This window comes from Orcinus orca, chromosome 19 (assembly GCF_937001465.1).
Source record: "Orcinus orca chromosome 19, mOrcOrc1.1, whole genome shotgun sequence".
Classification (NCBI taxonomy): Eukaryota; Metazoa; Chordata; class Mammalia; order Artiodactyla; family Delphinidae; genus Orcinus; species Orcinus orca.
This window is the reverse complement of record NC_064577.1, coordinates 46,623,299-46,647,142: the sequence shown is the minus strand read 5'-3', so window position 1 is coordinate 46,647,142 and position 23,844 is coordinate 46,623,299. Positions and strand designations below refer to the sequence as shown.

Below are 23,844 nucleotides of genomic sequence, written 5' to 3'. Positions count from 1 at the left end.
GATTTTCCCTTCGTGAGAGGAAGGCCTGTATCTGTCCATGACTGCTGGGAATCCAGCACGAATGACATAGTGCCTGACGTACACAGGAGCTCACCTGATATTCAGTGCGTGGATAGATGAATGGATGATCTGAAAATTCAGGTGAAGCCAACAGGAAGAGGGAGCAAGATGCTGAGGTGGAACAGAGTATTTCCTCTTCTGAGAATTTGATTTCCTTTCACAAGTCCATACATGCTTTCTGAAGGGAGGCAGGACCTACAAAGAGGGAATTCTGTCACCGCTCAGCTGTCTGTGAGATAATGCGTTTGCCCGCTGCTGGCTGACTCAAAGTTCCAGAGTCTATTTTCAACTCATTACCTATTTTTAAAACTACTGACTTGAGTTTTGCCTCTGGCTCTCGGCAGTTCATCTCTCCTTATGCCTCAGCATTCTCTCTTAAGCTCTTTTTTACAACTTAACCTCCAAAATAGTCCCAATTTCAAGTATACTGACCTGCTGTCTGTATAAACCATCAAAATACCTCAGAAGTTTCATTTCTATATTCATGTTATACCTCCAAGATGGCTTCCCACATCAGAAAGTGGCACAAAAATCCTTAGTTGGGCTTCCCTGGTGGCGCGGTGGTTGGAAGTCTGCCTGCCGATGCAGGGGACGCGGGTTCGTGCCCCGGTCCGGGAAGATCCCACATACCGTGGAGCAGCTGGGCCCGTGAGCCATGGCCGCTGAGCCTGCGCGTCCGGAGCCTGTGCTCCGCAGCAGGAGAGGCTGCAGCAGTGAGAGGCCCGCATACCGCAAAAAAACAAACAAACAAACAAACAAAAATTCCTTAGTAAACCCTTGCATCTTGATTTGAGATGCAGAAAATGTGCTTTTATCATTATCAGTCCATATTTACCCCTTGTTCTCTCTGTAATCAAGTCAGATTTTCTTGAACTCATAAAATTACATATCTAATATATGAAGCAAGCACTGAACTAGATGCTGGAGATACAGAGAGTAATAAAATATTAGCAGGACAGAAATATATTAACAAATGCACGTCAAGGATGGGTTGAGGGGAGGAGGAAGACTGCTTTCCCTGAGGGACTGGTATTAACTTCTCTTATGGACAATGTGGATCACAGAACTTTGTTGGTTTTTTTTTCTTAATGGAATCAGAATGATAGCATAGGCAAAGTAAGATAATAATAGGTATCATTTTCCCTCATTAGGTTATGAACAATAATATCGAGTGGTGAAATTTTATCACTGTTTAGCTGTCAAAGAGAAAGAAGGGAAGGGGAATGTTCATCCCCATCAGTGGAAATGTCATTGGCATAAAAGCCTTTTTGGAGAGCGGTTTTTATCAAACTTTTAAATCAAAAATTTTAATGTCTTTATCTAGCAATTCTATTTCCAGGTATCTCCCCTGGAGAAATACATATGTGTACAAAGAGCCTGTATAAGACAGTTAATTGCAGCATTGTTTAGTTTACAATAGTAAAAGACAGAAAACTACCCAAATGTTCCTCGGTCAGAGATACTATGCAGTAGTTACAAAGGAGGTCAATCCATACGCACTGCCATATCGGCTGGGTAAGTGAAAATAAGTGCAAATAGTGAGTTGGAGAATACTGCAACTTGGGCCCATTGCTGTTTAAAAAATAAAACAAAAAATTTTAAAACATGCATGCATGTATCTGCGGCAAGCACTGTTGGTTTTCTCCCAACAGTCATTCCCTCCTCCCCCTCCCTCCTTGCAAACAGAATGCCCAGAAGTTTTCAAGCAACAGGCAGATAGCAATGTGCTATCTGGGGCAACAGGTCCCACTGCCAGCCCCTGGGATGAAGCATGATTGGTTTTATGGAAAAATCGGTCCTCTTAGACAGTGATTGGTCTAGAGGTGGGCTTGTGACCCTATTCTGCCAAGGAAACATTAGGGAAAGTCTGCAGGGAGACTTCTATCAAAGACTTTCTCCTTTGATCAAAAAGAAAAGCCCTTGGCGAGGATGTGGAGAAAAGGCCACCCTTGTACACTGTTGCTGGGAATGTAAATTGGTGTTGCCTCTATGGAGAACAGTATGGAGGAGCCTCAGAAAATGAAAAATAGAACTATCATGTATGATCCAGCAATATCACTTCTGGGAACATATCCAAAGGTAACAAAAACACTGACTCAAAAAGATATTTGTGTGTTTATGGCAGCATTATTTACAATAGCCAAGACATGGAAACAACCTACGTGTCCACTATTGGGTGAATGGATAAAGAAGTTGTGCTATACACACACATACACACACACACACACACACACACATACACACACACACACACACACACACACATACACATACAAGAGAATGTTATTCCACCATAAAAAAATGAGGAAATCCTACCACTTGCAATAAAATGGACCTTGAAGGCATTATGCTAAGTCAAATAAGTCAGACGAAGACAAATATTATATGATCTCACTTATATAGGGAATCTAAAAACAATAATAACCAAACTCACAGTAAAAGAGATCAGACTGTGGTTACCAGAAGTGGGGGTGGGGGGAGAGAGGGAATTGGAGGAAGGTGGGCAAAAGATACAAACTTCCAGTTGTAAGACACTTAAGTACTAGGGTGTACTGTACATAATGTGCAACATGATGACTATAGCGAACACTGCTGTGTGTGGCATATAGGGAAGATGTTGAGAGTAAATCCCTCTGCCACCTCCATCTATGTTATCTACTATTAATGGAATTTTGTGCAAATCCCTTTGGTGTATTGATAAACAAATTAATATGCAAGTCATTTGGGGGGGATCTATATACTAGCTACAAATTTTCTATGCAGCAAACATGGTTTTTATATAAACTGTAAATTTATCCAACTAATCTGTTGAAATAATTCCAATGAATTGGAAATGCTAGGACTAAGGATATCCAAAATTTATAGTTTGAGTCCAAACTAGATTCCCCCCTACTATATATAGATGGGACCTCATCAATCTTGTCCCGTGTTTATGTGGGTCTGTTTCCTAAGGCTGTACAAATGTTAGATTTTTAATCTTTGGTAATATGATATTACAAAGAAATTGCTTTTCTTCTTATTGTTCAGCTCAGTCATCTTCATATATGCTTAATCCCTACTAGTCACTTGTGTTATTTCATTTTGTTTTTTCATTTCCCTTGGTACCTCAATGTCTTTGTTACTGGTTACTAAGAACTCATTTATGACTGAGGATGGTAACCATTTGTCATGCAATGCAAATGAAATACCATAGTTTATTGCCATCAACTTACTATGGTGATTTGTATTTTGGTTGTATATTAAAATATAATCATGTTGTGTTTTATAAAAAAGAGTAAATCCCAAGAGTTCTCATCACAAAATTATTTTTCCTTTATTCTTTTCTTCTTTCTTTTCTTTTTATTGTACTACATGAGATGAATGTTAGCTGAACGTATCGTGGTGATCATGTCACAATATATGTAAGTTAAACCATCATGGCTGTATGCTTTAAACATATAGAGTGACATATGTCAATTACTTCTCAATAAAACTGGAAAAAAGAAAAAGAAAAGCCCTGCCAGGGAAGAGACTATTTTCTCCCTGTTCCCTTCCTTCCAGCTTGGAATGCTCTTGGGTTGTGTGAGGATGTGAGACTTCAGGTACAGCAGCCATTTTGCAGCCATGAGTAACAGGCAAAGAGAACCCCAGACACACTGACCAAAGATACGGCATTGCTGAGCCACCGAATGGATTCTGAAGCCAGCCTGCCACCTCTAGACTTCATCAACGTTAAATGTCCTTATGATTTAAGCCACTATTTGTCAGGTTTTCTTGCATCTGAACATATAATTGACTCAATACCCCCCCAAAAAAAACTACTAGCAAAATATACATCAAACTGTTAATAGAGGTTCCGTTGGATAGGAAGGGAGAGAGGACTTTCACTTTTTCTTGAAATATATTTTTCCCCAAAAATATATGAGTATTGCTTAGGTCAAAAATTGAAAAAAAAAAATACAGTTCAACTTTAGTAACCACACATGGCCTACATATTTGGCTTCTAATTTTTCTTGTCTTATTCATTTTCCCAGGCTCTGATTCACTATTTTCGCTCTTTACTGTGTGTTTTTGGAAGGCCACTTCCAATCTTCTGTTGAAAGACTGTATTAAAAAAAAATGCAACAAAGGGTATAGGTACTATAATAGAAGTCCATCTCAGTCTTGTTAGATGTGCAGAGTTTGAAAGGCAGAAATAGTAAAGGCAAGGAGGAAGCATCAGCAAGAACAAAGGCATGTGGGAGAAAAACAGCTAAGTTTATTCAGGGAAATCTCAAGTAGCTCAAGATTTCTGGAGTGGTGAGAGCTAGAGAGATGGAAAGAGGCTGAAATAAAGGGTCCTTCTACGAGCATAGGAGCTTGAATGTCAGCTTGAACTTGACTGTGGTCATGATGATTCTAATGATGGCAGCTAACATTCACTGAGAACATGTTCTGGACCAGGTGCTGTTCTGAATCTAATAACTAGTCCTACAAAGCAAGTCAACTTTTATGCCCTTTCCATAGATGGGGAAACTAAACAGTTTGGGAGAGATGAGCTGTTGAAGGATTTTAAGCAAGAGTAGCATGTTGAGATGTATATTTTTAAAACACATCTCTATACATACTTAAATATTTAGAGATGAAATGATACATCTTGGCTTTGCTTCAAAATAACCAGTTTGTGGGTGGGGATATAGATAAAAATTCCCAGGAGCTGATCATTGTTGAAGCTGGGTGATGCATAGAAGAGGGTGTATTATACTAATGTCTCTTCTTTTGTATACATTTGAAGTTTTCCATAATAAACGTTTTTTAAAAATCTCTGGCTGCAATATGGAGATCCAACTGAAAGTGTGAAGTTAGGGTATTAACAGGTGAGAGCTGATGACAGTCGGTGAAGTGACAGTAGGATAAAAAAAATAAGACATTTTGAGGGAAACTAGTCTTTGTGGTGGGGGGATGGAGTAGCGGAAAAACCTCAGGTTTAAAGTCAGTCTTAGGTACCTAGCTTAAGTGACGCAGTTAATGCAGCAGCTGTTAACATTATAGGGAATAAAAAAACAGGTCTGCGAAACAGTGAAAGGAAGGGTGTGGAAGTGTGTTCAGTTTTGGATATGTCAAGTTTGGTATGGCAGTGTGTGGGGCATCTAAATCAGTGGCCCTTTCACAGAAAATCCTTGAGTATATACCTTCAATTCAATCAAACCTATTTGTTTACAAATTACCTAAATGATCTATAGTAATATGTTATGTAACAAAGATACTTTTTGCATGGCATAGAAGTTCTAGCATTTCCTACCCACAACTTAATGGGCTGTATTTCATACTATCAAGAGTATGGACACACTACCCTTTGAGGACCACTGATCTCCGTAAGGGTGATGGTTTTAGACTGGAATGTTCAACCTCTCTGAACCTCAATTTACTTCCATGTTTATAGAAAATACTACTTTCCTTACAGAGGAACAATGAAAATGTCATGAGATATACGTATATGCTGATGTGAGCACAAGTATGGTGCCAGGGGCTGCAAAATGCTGTTTATACTCCATTCTTCCTTCTCCCCACACCTCTTGCCCCAGTCTCCATTTCCTCCAGATTAGAGTAACAGAATAGCCAATGCTTTTTGCTTCTTGTGTGAGGAATCTGGAGATGCATTTAAGTGGACTCCCGAGTGGCTTGAGAGCTGATTACAGGTGTGAGCAAGCACTTCATTTCATAGGCATTTGCTTGCTGACATCCCATCCCCAAGGTGAAGTGCAAAAATGCTGGTCACAAACCCTGCAGCTGGTCACTTCATTCTGCACAGGCTTAGAAAGGGTTACATACCCTCACCAGGAACACACCACACTTAACAGCTAGTACAGCAAGAGACTTCTCACAAATGGAGAAATTTTTCAAGAGGCTAATAATTCTTCAGTTCACTGAATATTAGCAGGGATTGGGCGAGAGATGAGTTGAATACACTAAAGGTCAATTCATTACTCCAAATAAACCCCATGTGGCTCTAGATGACAAAATATCACCTGACAGCTTGACAGTCCCCCCAAAACACATATAAGCCACATTCATGCTACCTTAGCAACTGCCAATAGAGAAGTGGGTAAATAAGTTCATGACTGTGGCTCTTACCTCCTTGAAGAGTTCGCTTGGCACTGGTTACAAGAAGGATTTGAGCTTGACTCAAATCCTCTAATCCCCATCAAGGGAGTAAAAAAAATTAGAACTGGGAATTCTTTATTCTCCCCCTAGTAGAGTATAAATATGACCTAGAGATGTTAACAAAGTAGAATTAAAATTTAAACTCTGGGGGCTTCCCTGGTGACGCAGTGGTTGAGAATCCGCCTGCCAAAGCAGGAGACACGGGTTCAAGCCCTGGTCCGGGAAGATCCCACATGCTGCGGGGCAACTAAGCCTGTGCGCCACAACTACTGAGTCTGCGCTCTAGAGCCCGCAAACCACAACTACTGAGCCCACGTGCCACAACTACTGAAGCCCGTGCTCTGCAACAAGACAAGCCACCGCAAGGAAGAGTAGCCCCCGCTTGCCACAACTAGAGAAAGCCTGCGCACAGCAACGAAGACCCAATGCAGCCAAAAATAAATACAATAAAATAAATTTAAACTCTGCTTCCATTATTTTTTTCTAGAACGATAAATTCCTATAAGTCTTTCACTCTGAAAACCACATGCAAAATAAGCACATATAACACTTAGCGTCCATTTCTGAAACAATGATTGAGCTGAAGCTTAAGATAAGGTGATGACAAAAAGCTACAAAAGCTTCAATTACATAATCTAATGCTGCCTCTAGCAACTCAAAAGAGAAATATTAATAAGCCTACTGGATCTAGGACTCTGAAATTTTTAGCCTTAGTATTATTTACGACAGAAGATGCTGAAAAAGGAGGCCACATAGGGTCTCCACAATTGTACAGCAATAGCTCATCTTAATAGAAAATGTTCTTTTAGAAAGATGCTGGGATACGTTAACACAATCCAGTGGGCTGCTCGAGGTCATCACCCGTAGACCTGGAAGGACCCTGAAGACACTGAAGATACCCAGCACTGGCCTGTTTGTTTGTACATTTAAGTGGGATCTATTACTTCTCTGGGCAGAGCCAGAACCATTTTTTGTCATTGGAGTAACTTCCTTTCCTAACCTGCCATTTCTTTTCCACATTTTAGAGAGGAGGTGGGGTGAAATACATAATATAATGTCAGTTTTTCCTAAGAAACATAGGGACTTAAGCAAGGTTATACTATGATTAAAGAATTATGCAATCAACTGACAAACTTGGAACCTCAACTAAACTTTTAAGTTGGCGTCATGTACATTTCCAGGAAGGGGAGTGGCTAGTAATTAGTAGGACAAGCATACCAGGTTTTCAGATGCCCCCTTCCCCACAAAGTAACAGTGACAATCATTTGAAGTACTAAGCCCAGAAAAGTCTTTTCGCTTCCACAACTACCTTTCTAGGAAAACCTGAAGGTTCAAAATTTATACCATTAGATCCCATGGTTCTCATAAATGTGGACTGACCTCCAGCTCATCAGAACCTCTGTTAGCTGATACCCAGAAACACAGAGAGATCTATGCTGGGAAAGGGGGAAATACTAATCAGGGTTAACTGTGAAACAGGAGACTAACTACCTGTATTATTTTTGGCTACGGACAGCTGTTTCCAATCTCTCATGCTGGGTCTTAAAAGAAATGCACCCAAATTAGCGTGTGTGTAGGTGGAGAGGGAAGAACCACATACACTTAGTTTCAAACAAAAGTTACTATGGGTTTATTAAAACATTTCTGGTAACTTAAATAAGCACAGCTGGCTCAATATATCATTATCCTTATATTATCACTCATTCTGGAAAGTTTCTGAGAAGATTTATCAGGATGGGTTTCTCTTGTGGCTCAACTGGATCTGAGGAAAGAACAGAAGAAATTATATACTTGATTTACAGTCACTGGTCACCAACGAACAACATGCACTGGCAGTGCTGTTTTGGGAGGCAAGGCAGCTGGACTGCTTTCCCCTCCTGGCTAACGTTTTGCTCAAAATTCCGCCACCTTCAAAAATTCATTCCCCTAATTAAGTCTACATGCACTCGCAGAGTCTCTCCTCAACATTTATGAATCTCAGAGAAGACCAAATTAGTCAACTGTGGTGAACAGCTGGTCGCAGCTCCACCTCAGAACCACCACAATATCTCAGGGGAAAAATCAAGCCATAGGAAGAGAAGCGGGTCCTACTGTTTTAAATACCAAGCAGCAGCTGGAGGAAGGCACAAATCTTGTACCTGGAAGTCAAAAGGTACAAACGTCCAGTTATAAGATAAGTAAGTACTAAGGATGGGATGTACAACATGATAAATATAACGAACACTGCAGTGTGTTATACAGGAAAGTGGTTAAGAGAGTAAACCCTAGGACTTCTCACCACACAGAAAAAAGTTTTTCTCTATTTCTTTAATTTTTATCTATACGGATGTTCACTAAACTTATTGTGGTAATCATTTCATGACGTATGTGAGTCAAATCATTATGCTGTACACCTGAAACTTATACAGTGCTGTATGCCAATTATATCTCAATGAAACTGGAAGAAAAAGAAATACATGTATGGCGTATATGTGTACATACATGCATATGCCAAATATATCTACTATATACGGCAGCAAAACTAATGACCAACCATTAACTAGCTACAAGGCAAGCCATTTATAATCTCTCAAGAAACATACAAAATAAAAGGGCTTGAGCTTACGGAAGCTATAATTATATCTGGAGATACTTATCTCTCTCAGTTAAGTCTCTTCTCCTTTGTGGATTAAATATTCAGTAATTATAATTTTGATGACCATTATGGACACAATATTAAAGATCTGCCCTCAGAAGAACAGAGCCAGACTGTTGTGATTTGGGATAAAAAATTCCCAAGGAAGGTTCAAGTCCAACTAGGCTCTTCCTGATCTATATCCATCCCACTCCCTTAACTGAAGACAGAGCAACCCAGAGGCAAAGAAACAAAAATCAGTTAATATGGTCCCTCTGCCAATTGACAGCAATAGGTGTAACTTTAAAACTTTGTAGGATGAAAAAAAAAGTGAAAGATTTTCTTACTTCAAATAATCTCTTTAAAAGTCTGAGTAATGATGCAACCTGAAAAAGTAAAAGACAAAATCATCAAAACAATTTTGTGATTACCCAGGATACTGTCAATCAGATCGCAGAATGACACTTAGGAAGACTTTGGTGCAGAAATGCAATCACAATCACTCTCACTAGGCAGCTAGGTTACTCCTCAAGCTGCCATTCTGCAGTATCCTAATGCTGATACCTCAGATTTTAGATAAAAGCCATCAGCTTGCTCCAAAGCATTACATCACGGTCTATGAAATACCTGATCAGCCACATCCAACAGAAATGCTGTCAGTCCAACCCACATGCTAGAAACAGTCTCACTAGAGACCAATGCTCTGGTGAAAACTCTAATGAGCTTTGGGGCTTAAGAAAAGAAACAAATCAGTTATAATAAACCAAAGCTTTGGAAGAGAATTCCTAAGTTCAGTAAGAATCTGCATCCTTTTATAAAATCCAAACTGAAAGAACCACTCCAAAAATGACGTGAAATGAGAATGATGGAATTATCAATTTTCCCGGTACCACCCAACCATTTTCCTTTCAAAGTAAGTAAAACTATAAGCCATATTATTGTTTGCTCTGTTCTCTTTTCAAAACCAATTTGTATTCCTCCTCTTCTTCACCCCAGATTTCAGTTTCTTTGAAAGCAGGCCTTCCCTGAAGCATACAAACATAAACACAGGGTTCTATGCAACATTCACTGCCAACACATGGGAGCAAGGAAAGGTGGCTATTATTTTTAAGTCACAGGTTCTCCCCCAGAGCTACCTTGTCACCTGTATCTTCTAGCAACAATGTAATTAGATTTTATTTGTTCTTGCTTTATAGCCAAGTAGGTTGAGCACAGAAAAGAACCTGGACAGAGCACAGACTTGGTATCTTTGTAGTTAACATCCTTATTTACAGCTTACAGCTGCAAGAAAAGAAATACCTCTTAAAAAAAATCACTTCCATCTAGTGGAATAAACAGAGCATTGTCAGGTCAACAAAGGCTAATCTAAACATAAGGCACCAAGAGAGTGGCAGTGTTATTAAAGGGGCAACTTTTCCTCAATCTGACATTTTCAAAATATAGCTTCCCCCTTTCCTCCAAAAATTCCCCAAGTAAATTTTCTGCTAGAAAAATCTTATGGTAGAAAAATGCACATTTTTTTTAGATATGACGATGGGAGTCGACTATAAACACTCTATAATTTATCAGTTAATAATTCTTAATTATAATTAATAAACTACAGATCTAATAAATTATATATAATTATAGACTTGAGAATGTAACCACTTTATCTTCACATTTTCAAAAGAAGCTGAGACTTCTTTCTGACTTCTAAACATAAATAATACCTACCTATACATCAGGGCCTTGCCCTTTTCATTCCCCAAAGCAAAATAACCACTTCTGGGAGAAAAATCCATAGTATAAACAAGAGAAATATTCTTCTTTTTAACAACTGGGAAGTTTGAAAATACTGTACAGGAAGGAAGGTGGACCTGCAGGAAATAATAAAAAGCTTTAAACTACAACAATTGGGAGCTCATCTTTCTTAAATTTTAGTCTTCATTCTGTCATTTTGCTGGAACAAAAAGTTCATTTTGATTGTAGCACACATCAAGTACAGTTCTCTTAATAAGGCAAAGTGTTCCAAAATTAAAATTTGATTCTCAATGTGCTATTAACTAAGAAGGAAGGGAAGGAAGAGAAGAAAGTGCTTTCTTGATGCTGCCATTAAAATGCAGCATCTAGCATGGTGCCTGGGAGGGTCAAACGAATAAGTGAATGAATAAAGTGAAAAGTCAACAGTAGAGCCCATTAATGCTCTAACTTAATAACCACAGTAAAGGATACTAAAATTTAATCACAAGGAACAGATACTTCAAACATTATGAAGAGTTTGAATCCAAGACAAAGTCATATCAAATCTTCCAATATCATCTAACTCCCCTTTTTTCACTTTTATTTCTCAATTTTGTGGTATATTCTTTGCCTTTTGCAATCTCTCCTTGAGGAAGGCTAAACCATGAAAACCCAGTTCATCAAGTGAAACTGTGTTCTGATTGAGGAAGAGCCAAAAGCTCACCCCAAGGCCAGGTCTCTTTCTCCAGGAAAGTCTACTTGGGGGAAAACAGGCCCAAATCCAAGCTAGGCAAGACAAGTCCTCGTCCAATTGGTGGATAAATAAAACCCAAGCATGGAAGCCGTTACCTTAAGCAGACTAGGATTTTAACAAACTCTCATTGTCACACATTCTCTAGCTCTTCCAAGAAATACACCACCTTAATACTCACATACAGAATTATCATTCAGCTATTAATCATGGTAGTCTATCATCCTTCACTTTTAGATGAGACTTTAAACCACCTAATCAAGGTGATTTTCATAGACAAGTACCAGGTAAAACCCACTGTTAGATACACCTGTCTATTACACTGGTTTCAGTCAGTCACTAGGCCCTACTCCCCCAATAAATGCCTATTGACCATTTTTTGTCAAGAAAGTAAAGTTTACAGTGAATCTCCAAGCCATTTTCAATTATTTTCAACTTCTCTGGGAAGCAGGCTCTGCCTGCACAGCCTGGCATCAATGCAAAGGCACTAGAAGTGGTCTTGACCCATTAAAGCTAAGAAGTTCACAAAAGTTGAGGCACAAGACACAAAGCAATTTTTTAAAGTTCATTTTTACCAGAAGGTAGCTGTGTATTTTTCTAGCTAAATAAACAGAACAATTCTGTTACCAAAATTATCAGAAATACTACAGTAAATACAAATACAAAGTTTATGATGTAAATGGAGTCTCTTTAGATGTGGTGCCTTGTGCAACAAATAACCTACACAACTGTACACAGCGGCCATGGTTTCACACGACAAGCTGATGTGTTCTTCCTGATGAAGGATAAATACCAACTTATGGGCAATTTAATTTTTTTTTTTTTTGCAGTACGCGGGCCTCTCACTGTTGTGGCCTCTCCTGTTGCGGAGCACAGGCTCCGGACGCGCAGGCTCAGCAGCTGTGGCTCACGGGCCCAGCCGCTCCGCGGCATGTGGGATCTTCCCGGACCGGGGCACGAACCTGCGTCCCCTGCATCGGCAGGTGGACTCTCAACCACGGCGCCACCAGGGAAGCCCTGGACAATTTAATTTTAAATTTTATCTCCCCTACTGACTTGGATATCAGGGGCAAAAAACATGTTTATGCCCTCCTAAAAGACTCAACTGTAACTATTCCCCAGTGTTTTTAGTACATCTTCCCTCAGACCAATGACCCCCACCTGGTTAGAACTCAGCTGTGCTCTAACCTCTCTTTATGACCCCCATATTAAAAGCTGTAATTGAACTAATAAGAAAAAGTTCCATAAAAACCCAACTTCTGGGCTTCCCTGGTGGCGCAGTGGTTGAGAGTCCGCCTGCCGATGCAAGGGACACGGGTTCATGCCCCGGTCCGGGAAGATCCCACATCCCGCGGGGTGGCTGGGCCCGTGAGCCACAGCCGCTGGGCCTGCGCGTCCGGAGCCTATGCTCCGCAACAGGAGAGCCACAACAGTGAGAGGCACGCGTACCACCAAAAAAAAAAAAAAAAACAAAACAAAAAACCCAACTTCTTTAATTCAGAAAGTTCCCTTTATCTCCAACGTAATTTCTGTATTACATTTAAGGGTCCAGATACCAAAATTCAACAAATAAAAGGTCTCTCATCCTTAATTTAATGGATAAGGAGTTCCACAACTTCTACAACATCCAAGATTGTAGATGTAATAACAATTTAACTTCTGAGTCTCTGACTGGTGCAATGGCTTAGATTCATATTCACTGCTTTATGCTGGAGTAACAGAACTCTTTGGATCATTATAAGAGATTGCATTTAATGACACTACCAATGTTTCACTGAGGCATTCTGAAGCTATGCCCGGCTTCTTTCCATTAGATATTATGGTTGACTACCATTTAAAAAATGGGAGTTAAAAAAAAAAAAAAAGGGAGCTGGCTGTTACTAATGAATTCCTTGTGTGATTTTGCCACAATAAAAAACCACAGGGCTTCCCTGGTGGCGCAGTGGTTGAGAATCTGCCTGCCAGTGCAGGGGACACGGGTTCGAGCCCTGGTCTGGGAAGGTCCCACATGCCGCGGAGCAACTGGGCCCGTGAGCCACAACTACTGAGCCTGCGCATCTGGAGCCTGTGCTCCGTAATGCGAGAGGCCCGTGCACCGCGATGAAGAGTGGCCCCCACTTGCCGCAACTAGAGAAAGCCCTCGCACAGATACGAAGACCCAACACAGCCAAAAATAAATAAATAAATTTATTAAAAAAAAAAAAAAACCACAAATGCTGCCATGATCACTGAAGCAAACTAGTCAGAACTAACTACTAGGCACCTTGCAGAATACATTATGTCAACAGAGATTGATCCCATGGTTTTCTAAAACAACTTACTACCATTAAAATGATAAAAGGTTAATATGTACTAGTCCACCACTACCATTACAGGAGCGGAGATTTTAAAGCTGACTTGAATTAGGATCCTCTCATTTATCAAATGATTCATTCAAGAGGCAATAAAACACAATGCTATATTTTCCAAACACTTTTTCCAGCAGAACTCTTTCTTCCCTCAAACAAAATCTTATGCAGAATGCCAATACATACCACAAGTAATACTGAAGCTGCTCTATATAATACAGGGAGGAGCTTAGCCTCCTACTTGCCCTACTTACCATCTGAAGTCCTATACACATTCTAGGGCTCTGAGGAGTTTAGTCAGAAAACCATTAAAATGTTAGAAAGAATATGGAATCTAGCATCACAGTTCACTGCCCTTTACTAGCTGCTGACTTGGGGTGAGCCAATCCTCTGAGGACTGTTATTTGGCTCAAAATATTTTTGTACAATTCTTTATAAATCTTTGTAAACTATACACTATTAAGCAAAGCTGATGAAGTGTGTAAGGTTTATTTGCTGAGTAAGCAAGATAAAAATCTCTGTAAAGTGCTTATGGTATACACATAACAATAGCACAGTGTAATGCTGCCATTCAAAGTTCTATGCCATCTGTATACCTGGCCCACAGCAAGTAACTGTTGAATGAATGAAGAAATTGGTTCTGCCTGAAGGGTAGGAAACTTCACACAGATGGAGTGACATTTAAGCTGAACTCTGAGGTTGGGCAGAAAAGAGTCAACACTGGCCTGAGGCTGCTATCCTTAGAAAGGCCCGCTTGCAAGTGGCTCTTAGATGGTGTCTGGGAACTTGACTGGCATACAGGTCCCTACACACATGGGAAACTTTCCCTAAATGATAAGGACAGCTCACTATGCCTAAATGATTTGTCTCATGTGGTTTATGCTGAACACTTGCCTTTACTTCTGGGAGCCTTTACTTTGGGTACCTCCTAGGCAGAGGGTACCTACATGATCAACCCCCAATAGAAACCTTGGGCACTGAGTCTCTAATGAGCTTCTCTGGCAGAAAACACTTAACACATGTTGTCACAACTTGCTGTTGGAGGAATTAAATGTGTCCCATGTGACTTGCACTGGGAGAGGACTTGTATTAAATGTGTCCTATGTGACTTGCACTAGGAGAGGACTCTTGGAAGTCTGTGCCTGTTTCTTCCAGGCTTCACCCCATGCACCTTTTCCTTTTGCTGATTTTGCTTTGTATCCTTTCCCTGTAGTTATTCTTAGCCATGAGTATGACCATATTCTGAGTCCTGTGAGTCCTTTTATTTACTATTCTATTCACCAAACCTGGGGGAAGTCCTGGGGATCCCTGGCACAGAGCTATCTTCACAAGTAACTATCCAGCTATTTAAATTGCACTCTTTGTACACAATTTATTTTCAAGCTCAATTTGTTTTCAAAAATTAAGAATTGCCTCTACTCCATTATGACACCAGGCCTTAAAAAAGTAGATGAAGAAAGAAAACTAGGGATTTCCCCGGTGGCACAGTGGTTAAGAATCCACCTGCCAATGCAGGGGACACAGGTTCAATCCCTGGCCCAGGAAGGTCCCACATGCCGTGGGGCAATTAAGCCCGTGTGCCACAACGTCTGAGGCTGAGCTCTAGAGCTCACGAGCCACAACTACTGAGCCTGTGTACCATAACTACTGAAGCCCGCGCACCTAGAGTCTGTGCTCCACAACGAGACGCCACCTCAATGAGAAGCCTGCGCACCACAACTAGAGAAAGACCGTGCACAGCAATGAAGACCCAATGCAGCCAAAAATAAATGAATGAATTAATTAAAAAAAAAAACTATAGAGGAATGAACTGTTTGCTTTAAACATATTCCTTCATGTATATGCCGAAAGAAACCTCTGAAAATGAAGACTACCACTTAAGAAATGCTAGGAATGGACAGCACAGCTTTCCCAAAAGAACTGACATAATACAAATTTGGTGGCTACTGTTAGTCATTTCTATAATAACACCCAAAAGCTACAATATAAGGAATTTCTACATCAAAAGAGGCTACTCTTTTTAAAATAATCCAACACTTTCCTATTATCTTTCCATGTTTTCAACTTTAAGTTTTAAAATTATCAATGCTAAAAGGAAAGGGTAAAGAAATATTACCAATCTGACTGCTTCTTTCATTTTTTCTGAAGCAATTGCCAAGATTTCTGTAGTAGGATTGAAGGTCAGAGAAGTAACACCTGTAACCAAGTTCATTATAGCTTTTATTGGCTTTGGGTTTGCTTCCTGGAGACAAGAATCTTGATTGTATATGTTTACCACTCCACAATTAGAACTGCAAAGAGAAAAAGGAATACAACAGATTAAAAACAAGCAAAAGGTTAAAAAAAAAAAAAAAAAAAAAAAACAAGCAAAAGAGTTTTCACAACCTAAGTGAATAAAGATTTAACCCCCCAAACTGATATTTACAGGAATCGTATTGTGTTACACAGGGACCATGGGCTGGAGAGTTCATCCCAAGGCAAAAGCTAGACACAGTCTATCAGTTCTACTGTAGTCTTACTGAACTCTTGTTAACTCTGGCAGCTTTTTAGTTACTAGCCTAGCTAGAAAATCCTACAAAGCGTAAAATCTTCATTATTCATTCCTTCAATAACTATTTACTGAATTTCAACTCTATGCCAGGCACTATTTAATCGCCTGGGATGCAAAGGTGAACAAAAGAGAGTAAGACTGCCACTCTCATGGTATTTATGGCCAACCTAACACCCTAATATGCGAATGAGAGCTGTCCTTCCCCTATCTAAATAGGTCTCCTCCTTTCCTTTTTTATTCTATTCTATTTATGAGAACTTCCAAAACAGTGCTGAACAACAGCTGTAACAGCAAGCATATTAATTTTTTGCTCTACCAGGAATATCTACAGTCAAGAGTTATGGAAATGATCATCCACTCCAAGTTTACTGAAACATTTACCAGCAATGAATTATACCCAATATTCATAAAAAGTAGATCTTAATGGCTTTAACAGAATCATCCACAGACAAGAACTTTCAGTAAACTTTTTTGCCCTCAGTGTTCAGACAAACTAATGTTATGGGCATCATTTATAAGGAATAAGAATAAGGTACTTGTAATTCATAGATACTTAATTCAAACTTAATTAGCAAATGCAACATCAACCTGAAAGATGCAAGAAATTAAGCCTCAAACTAACAAGGGCGACACACATGTATTCCACTAAGTGTTCTCTCATTCCTATACTCATTCTCACTTAAACTTACTGCCTACAGTGAACCAGGCACAAGACAAATTCAGTTCACATACAAGATTCCATAGCTTGAAATTATAGCCAACACACAAATAGTATGTTAGATTTAGTGCTTTAAAGTCTTCAAACTGCTTACATATACAGTTTCTGATATGTATTTCATATACATTAAGAACGCCTTAATTTAAGGACAGCTAACTATATAGTCCATATAAACCACTCAGGAGAAACAATATATATCCTGGGTTTATATAATTTTGTTATGGACTGAACGTCTGTGTCCCACTGAAATTCTTATGTCAAAATCTTAATCCGAAATGTAATGGTATTAGGAGGTGAGCCTTTGGGCGGTAATTAGGTCATGAATGGGATTGGGGACTTTATACGATTTTTTTTTTTTTTTTTTTTTTTTGCGGTACGCGGGCCTCTCACTGTTGTGGCCTCTCCCATTGTGGAGCACAGGCTCCAGAAGCACAGGCTCAGCGGCCATGGCTCACGGGCCCAGCTGCTCCGCGGCATGTGGGATCTTCCCGTACCAGGGCACGAACCCGTGTCCCCTGCATCGGCAGGCGGACTCTCAACCACTGCGCCACCAGGGAAGGCCAGGGACTTTATAAAAGTGACCCCAGAGGCTCTCTCATTCTCTTTTCACCCTGTGGGGTCACAGCAAGAAGCCAGCCTATTGCAACCTGGGAAGAAGGCCCTAACCAAGAACCCAAGCATGCTGGCAACCTGATTTCAGACTTCCAGTCTCCAGAAATGTGAGAAATAAGCTTCTGTTGATTATAAGCTACCAGTCTATGGTACTTTGTTACAACAACCTAAGACAAAATTTATATTTTCCTTATTTATATATTTGACTTGGATCAAAATATCTATTCACTGTACTTATTTTATACTAAATCTCTTTTCTTGCTGAAAACTAATTTATGCCTAAATCCATCTTAATTAAAGATGAAAAGTTATAATCCATATAGTCTCTTCTAAATATCAATTTTAGATCAAATCTTATCCTCGTGAACATCAGAGTACGCTTAAATATAGCCTATGTTGCTTAGATGTGTGGAACAAAAATGGTACAAGTTAATCATTTTGATATATGGAAACTTACAGTGGTATTTGTGCTAAAATATATTGATAACTGATTCTAATATGCTACTGAGAGTGGTTATTTATTGAATGATATCTATATAACCAGCAATATGCAAACTGTCACAGGAACACAGAATATCAGAAGGAATTTAACCCCAGAAAAAATACACCTGCAAGAAATACCCAGAAATACAGGAGAACATAAGCTAAGCTCTTTACGTGATCTAGAACCTCAAAGAAGGGAAAACTCAATATGAGGTGAAGTTGCTCCAGTGAAGCTCTGTGGAAGAGGTAGGTAAGACGTGAGGGAGAAGGGAAATATTAGGTTAAAAAAACAAACAAAGAACAACAACAACTAAAACCAGGTATCGTAAGTGGAAGAACAGGACCAAAGGGAGAAAGGAGCTCATCCCTGAAATCCAAACTAAAGAAACAGACATGACTGTTATCTTTCCACCCTCAACCACAGCTGATTGGACCAGAAGCAGGTTCTTGAATCAAGAAGCCAATCCATTAGCAGATCAGCAACCATGACGTATCCTGGTACACAAAAATCTTCCCCAACAGGAATGATGGCAATTAACCACATCAACCTACCTCTAGTGTCTCTCTCATCTCATTTACCCCCATGGACCATCAGTGTCTTTAATTCCACTCACTTCTAACTGCTTGTGGAACAGCCCCGTGACACGCCTATCTCTGGCACGCCTCCCTCCTCCACCCTCATTCTATGGACAACTCCACTCTTCTGGCTGCCTTGGCCTGGAGCCTGATAATGTCACTGCTTCTCTCCCATCCCAATTTTCTAAGCAGTTATGACATATGTTACAAGCATTGTTTACCTATCTCCCTATTCCCATTCCCACCTTTACTACTTAATGCCTGGATTATTGCAATGACCTCAAGGCTCATCTACCTGCACCTCTATTCCCCTTCTGAAGGCTGTCATGCAAATTATCTACTTCAAACTCTAAAATTCAAGTATCATCAGGATTCTCCTCTGCTTAAAAACTCTTAACGGTTTCTCTTTCCACTTAATGTCCATATTCTTCGACACAGCATAAAAGACCTTTCTACAAGTTATCCCCTGACTGCTCACCTTTGTAGCCTAACCCCCCTTAAGAGTCATCCCATCCAGACTTCTCTCAGAACACAAACCTGAATTTTCTCATCCTTTCCACTATCTGCAATGCCTTTCTCTGAACCCCACCTGGCCCTCAAAACGGCCAGCTCAAGTGCCAATATCCCCCAAACCCTTTCCCAGACATTCAACAATAACAGCCTTCACCATTCCTAACATTCTTAAAATTAAAACACTGTATCTCAACTGCAGCCCTTAAGACGTCTCATTTTGTAAATAGAGATACATGTATGCATGTCCTCACATAAGATCAAAAACTATGAGAAGGTGATGATGCATAGTTCTATCTCACAATCTCCAGCTCAATGCTCAATAAATGTTTTTATGAATGAGGAAACTGAAGCAAAAACATATCCTTGAATAAAACAGGTTTTCCTTGCGTTATAAAGCATACATGTCCTGAACAATCTCTAGATGAAGCAAAATGAAACCCATTTTATATGTTCAATGAGAGCACTAAAATTAAAGAACTACTAATTCCAGGCCCTAAATCATAACAAATTTCATACTTTTCTATAGCCCTGAATTATTCAGTATTCTTTTAAAATAAAATCAAAAATACTTGGGGGTGGCAGTGCGGAAAGAACACAGAACTGGAAACTAGACAACATGAGTTCCAGATCCAGCTCTGCCAATAACTAGTCTGATGAGTAACAACACTTGAATTACCTAACTAATAGACCTCAGTTTCCTTATCAATAAAATGACTGGAATAGACTGGCACTACTCAGTATACCTTTCTGGGATTATGGAAGTACTCTATAGCTGTGCTGCTCAATATGATAGCCACTAGACACATGTGGCTACTGAATACATAAAATGTGGCCAGTGTCATCAAGGAACTAGATTTTTTTTAATTTTAATTAATTTAAAATTAAATAGCACATGTGGCTAGAAGTTACTGTGATGGACGTGCAGAATTAGACTAAGACACCAGCAAGAAATTAAAAACAGATATACAAACAAATGGAAAGATAACAGAAAAGGGACAATCATCATCAGAATAAACTAATACTGAAAGTATCTTAGAAAGAGAAACTTTTTGTTAGCTTTAAGTTACAAAAGACTAGTTTCCACATTCTCCCAATCCAGGTAGATTACTGAAATCACAAAAATCCTGAAGCAAAGTTTTAAGCTAAGGGTTTAAAACACAGATTTAAGTAGGAAAAATAGCAATCTAAGGTATATTTAGACATTTTAAAAGATAAAAGATAAAGCTAATAAAAGCTGAAGCACAGAATGTTTGAAGCTGATGTTCCAAAGGGATTACATACATGGCACAAAAGGATTCATTCTAGAGACACACTGGACTAAATGTTCTTTACTTCTTGTAAGACTCCTTAATTTGCAAAACTCCTAGTGATTGTACCATTTTATATTTAAACACATCAACACACAGAGATGTACCTTTAAAAAGGCGGTAGAACTCAACCATAAAAAACAATGAAATGTTGCCATTTGCAGCAACATGGATGGACTTGGAGGGCATTAAGCTAAGTGAAATAAGTCAGGCAGAGACAAACACTGTGTGACACTTATATGTGGGATCTAAGAAATACAACAAACTCATAAGTGTGACAGAAAAGCAGCAGACACAGATATAGAGAACAAACTAGTGGTTACCAGTGGGGTGAGGGAAGCGAGTAGGGGCAATATGGGGGTAGGGGTCTAAGAGGTACAAACTATTATGTATAAAATAAGCTACAAGAATATATTGTACAACACAGGAAATATAGCCGATATTCTAATAACTATAAATGGAGTATAAACTTTAAAACTGTGAATCACTGTACTGTACATCTGTAACTTACATAATATTGCACATCAACTATACTTCAATAAAACAGCCCAGACAAAACTATAATTCAAAAAGATACATGCACCCCTATGCTATGAGCAGCTCTACGTACAATAACCAAGACACAGAAGCAACCTAAATGTCTGCCGACAGATGAATGGATACGGATGTGGTATATATTTATATTCAATGAATATACTCAGCCATAAAAAAGAATAAAATAATGCCATTTGCAGCAACATGGATGGACCCAGAGATTATCATATGAAGTAAAGTAAGTCAGAAAGAGAAAGACAAATACCGTATTATATCACTTATATATGTGGAATCTAAAATACGACACAAATGAACATATCTACAAAACAGAAACAGACTCACAGACATAGAGAACAGACCTGTGGTTGGGGGTGGTGGGGAGGGGCGGGAGTGTGGGATTAGCAGAGGCAAACTATTAGATATAGGATGGATAAACAACAAGGTCCTACTGCATAGCAAAGGGAGCTATAGTAAATATCCTGGGATAAACGATAATGGAAAAGAATATGAAAAAGAATACATATGTATAACTGAGTCACTTTACAGCAGAAATTAACACACCATTGTAGATCAACTGTACTTCAATAAAATTTTTAAAAAGAAAACAAACAAAAATTTTAAAGGTTAAAAGCTCCAGCTCTGGAGCCAGACTATTTGTAATCTTGGGTCTTCCACTTACTGTCTGACCCTAACCAAGTTACTTAACTCACAGTGCCTCAGCTTCCCCACCTGTAAAGCAGGGATCATAGTACCAATATCATGGAGTAGGAAATGAGAATTAAGTTAGATTATATATGAGAAGATATCTATATATATATTTATATACACACATACATATGTAGCTTACATATATACACACACACACACACAAAATACACATATACAGCTATATATGAAAAACAGTGCTTGGCAGATACTAAGTGCTGAAAAATTTTGCTATTAATATTATAAATCTTTTTATTATAATTATTATTCAGAGCACAGTTTAAGACTATTAGATGGAAACTAGTAAAAAGACAATCTTAATTTGTGTATTTTTAAGAAGGTAATGAAGACTAAAGTCAACAAGTATCTAACCACCTGATAGAACTTTGATGAGAAAATATAAAAACAGGTATTTTTATGGCTTTGACCAACAGTTCTCAAAATACAAAGAGCCCGAAGTGGTTTATCGGTTGCACACCCCCAGTCAAGGCAGGAGCCCAAGCCAGTGACGTTCCAGGACTGCAGCACAAGATGCTCCTAACTTCTTCACTGTAAAGCAGAGAAAATAAAGCAACAGCAACAAGATACGGGAATCTCCAAGTCACCTTACGGGGCCACCTGAATTTAGTGAGCTATCTTCTGAAGTCTATGTATTCAAAGAGCTGTCACATGCAAAGGAGAGAATATGCCAGGTCTCAACTTCCCATTCTTCAATATACAGTGCTTTGTAATACATAGCCAGCATTCAAATTTTTCTTTTTCTTTCTTTTTTTTTTTAACTGACTGACTTCTAGACTAGATAGGAAGTCACAAAACACACTACTGCATATACAGAAGATGCAGCAAAGGTACAACTTAACTAAGATTCTACCCAGTAGAGCGAGAAGGGCACTGCACCTGGAAAAGTAAGACTGCAGGCTTCAAGACCCCTCCTTATCAATGATTTCAGTTGTGTCTTACAGAACGCTTCAGGGCATCAGCGCCCCCGACCTGTAAGGAAGGGTTAGCCCCTAATGATTTCCCAAGTATGTCCTAACACTGATGTACAAATTAATGTGAAAACTTTCTAAAAATATGCAGCAATCCTTATATTAACCAAAGCCATAAAAAAAGATACTGCAAACTAACAGACCTCTCTATTTACAACATTCTTAGTTTCCCTATTTCCCTATCAGAGCAAAGCTGTAAATCAAAAGCAACCACTTTATGCCAGGACACTGAGAAGAGTTAATAGACACTATCAGACGAATTTTGAGATCAAGGGAGGAGTTAATTCCCAGCAGCAAAGTCCAGGATAGAGAAATTTCACACCAGTACATGGAGAGGGGTAAGAGAGGGAGGTGCGAGGAAGGGAAGGAGCAGCCAGCCAACCAGTCAAGTGAGTTCAGTTTCTCCTACCTCTGCCCTGATTCCACCACCAACTCTTCCCCGTCTGTCTGATAACATGGGAAATTCCTCTAACAAGGGTTAAGGCCTTTCTTTCCAGGTTTAACAATAAAAACCTAATAATGGTCTTTGACCAAGCACATCAGAATTCAATTACACTGAAAGGCAATTAAAATCCAATGAGTTTAAACAACTAATACTAGATTCTTTCCTCTTTGGGCCCTTCAAAGGCGATTAATAAAAAGTGATACAAAAAAGAGAGGCAAGGACTAGAAAAAGATTAACTTCACAGATTTGAGTGAAGGTTATGTTTGTGCAGTTATTCTTTCCCACATAAAGGCAAAAGCAGGTCTGCTTAAAATTATTTATAATTAATTTAAATACCAGTCTTCATTCTAAAGGAGCTTTAGTCTCAGAAGACCTGCTAATCATGAACTGCTGCCATAGTGCACAGTGCTCTAGCAACGCTGGGCTCAGGCTGCCCTACTGCCTATGGCAGACCCACGTGATGTTAGCCTGGCCTCCAAGCTCCACAGCCTGGTTCCACTTTCCTTTCTTCCCAGGCCCCAAGGTAGCTGCTGACCAATTTCCAAATGGTGGTAGGGATATTTATAAGCAGTTTCCCCAATTTTAACCTTCGAAGGAGTGAAATGAAGAAAAAGTGGTGAGTATGCTATAACGGCAAGACCCACTGGACCTCCCACCAAGGGAGAATTTGAAATCTCTTTATGGATCAATTGTGTTTAGTCTAAGAAAGTCATGAAGATTGACTTCTGGAAGTTCTAAAATTACAGGTGCTGATTAGTGATTTGGTAGGTAAAATCGTTTAGAATTACAGGTAAGT

General features: G+C 39.3%; 1 protein-coding gene across 7 annotated transcripts in view; it reads right to left on the bottom strand.

Moving 5' to 3' along the window:
• Window positions 1-7,789: 7,789 nt before the first annotated feature.
• The window catches only part of UTP18 (UTP18 small subunit processome component), a 39,724-nt gene continuing 23,669 nt past the window's right edge, over window positions 7,790-23,844 (bottom strand). The window contains exons 11-15 of one of the 7 annotated variants that reach the window (XR_004478595.2): window positions 15,732-15,906; window positions 10,511-10,653; window positions 9,145-9,183; window positions 8,275-8,321; window positions 7,790-7,945 (exon numbers count right to left, since the gene is read on the bottom strand). Coding sequence is in view for 6 of the 7 variants with exons in the window: in XM_033410951.2 (XP_033266842.1) it covers window positions 9,159-9,183; window positions 10,511-10,653; window positions 15,732-15,906 (343 nt within the window). In the remaining variant the exon portion in view is untranslated. Of the gene's footprint in view, window positions 9,184-10,510; window positions 10,654-15,731; window positions 15,907-23,844 lie in introns of all 7 variants that reach the window. The other 6 variants (XM_033410951.2, XM_004282546.3, XM_033410952.2 and 3 more) reach the window with 6 other exon arrangements.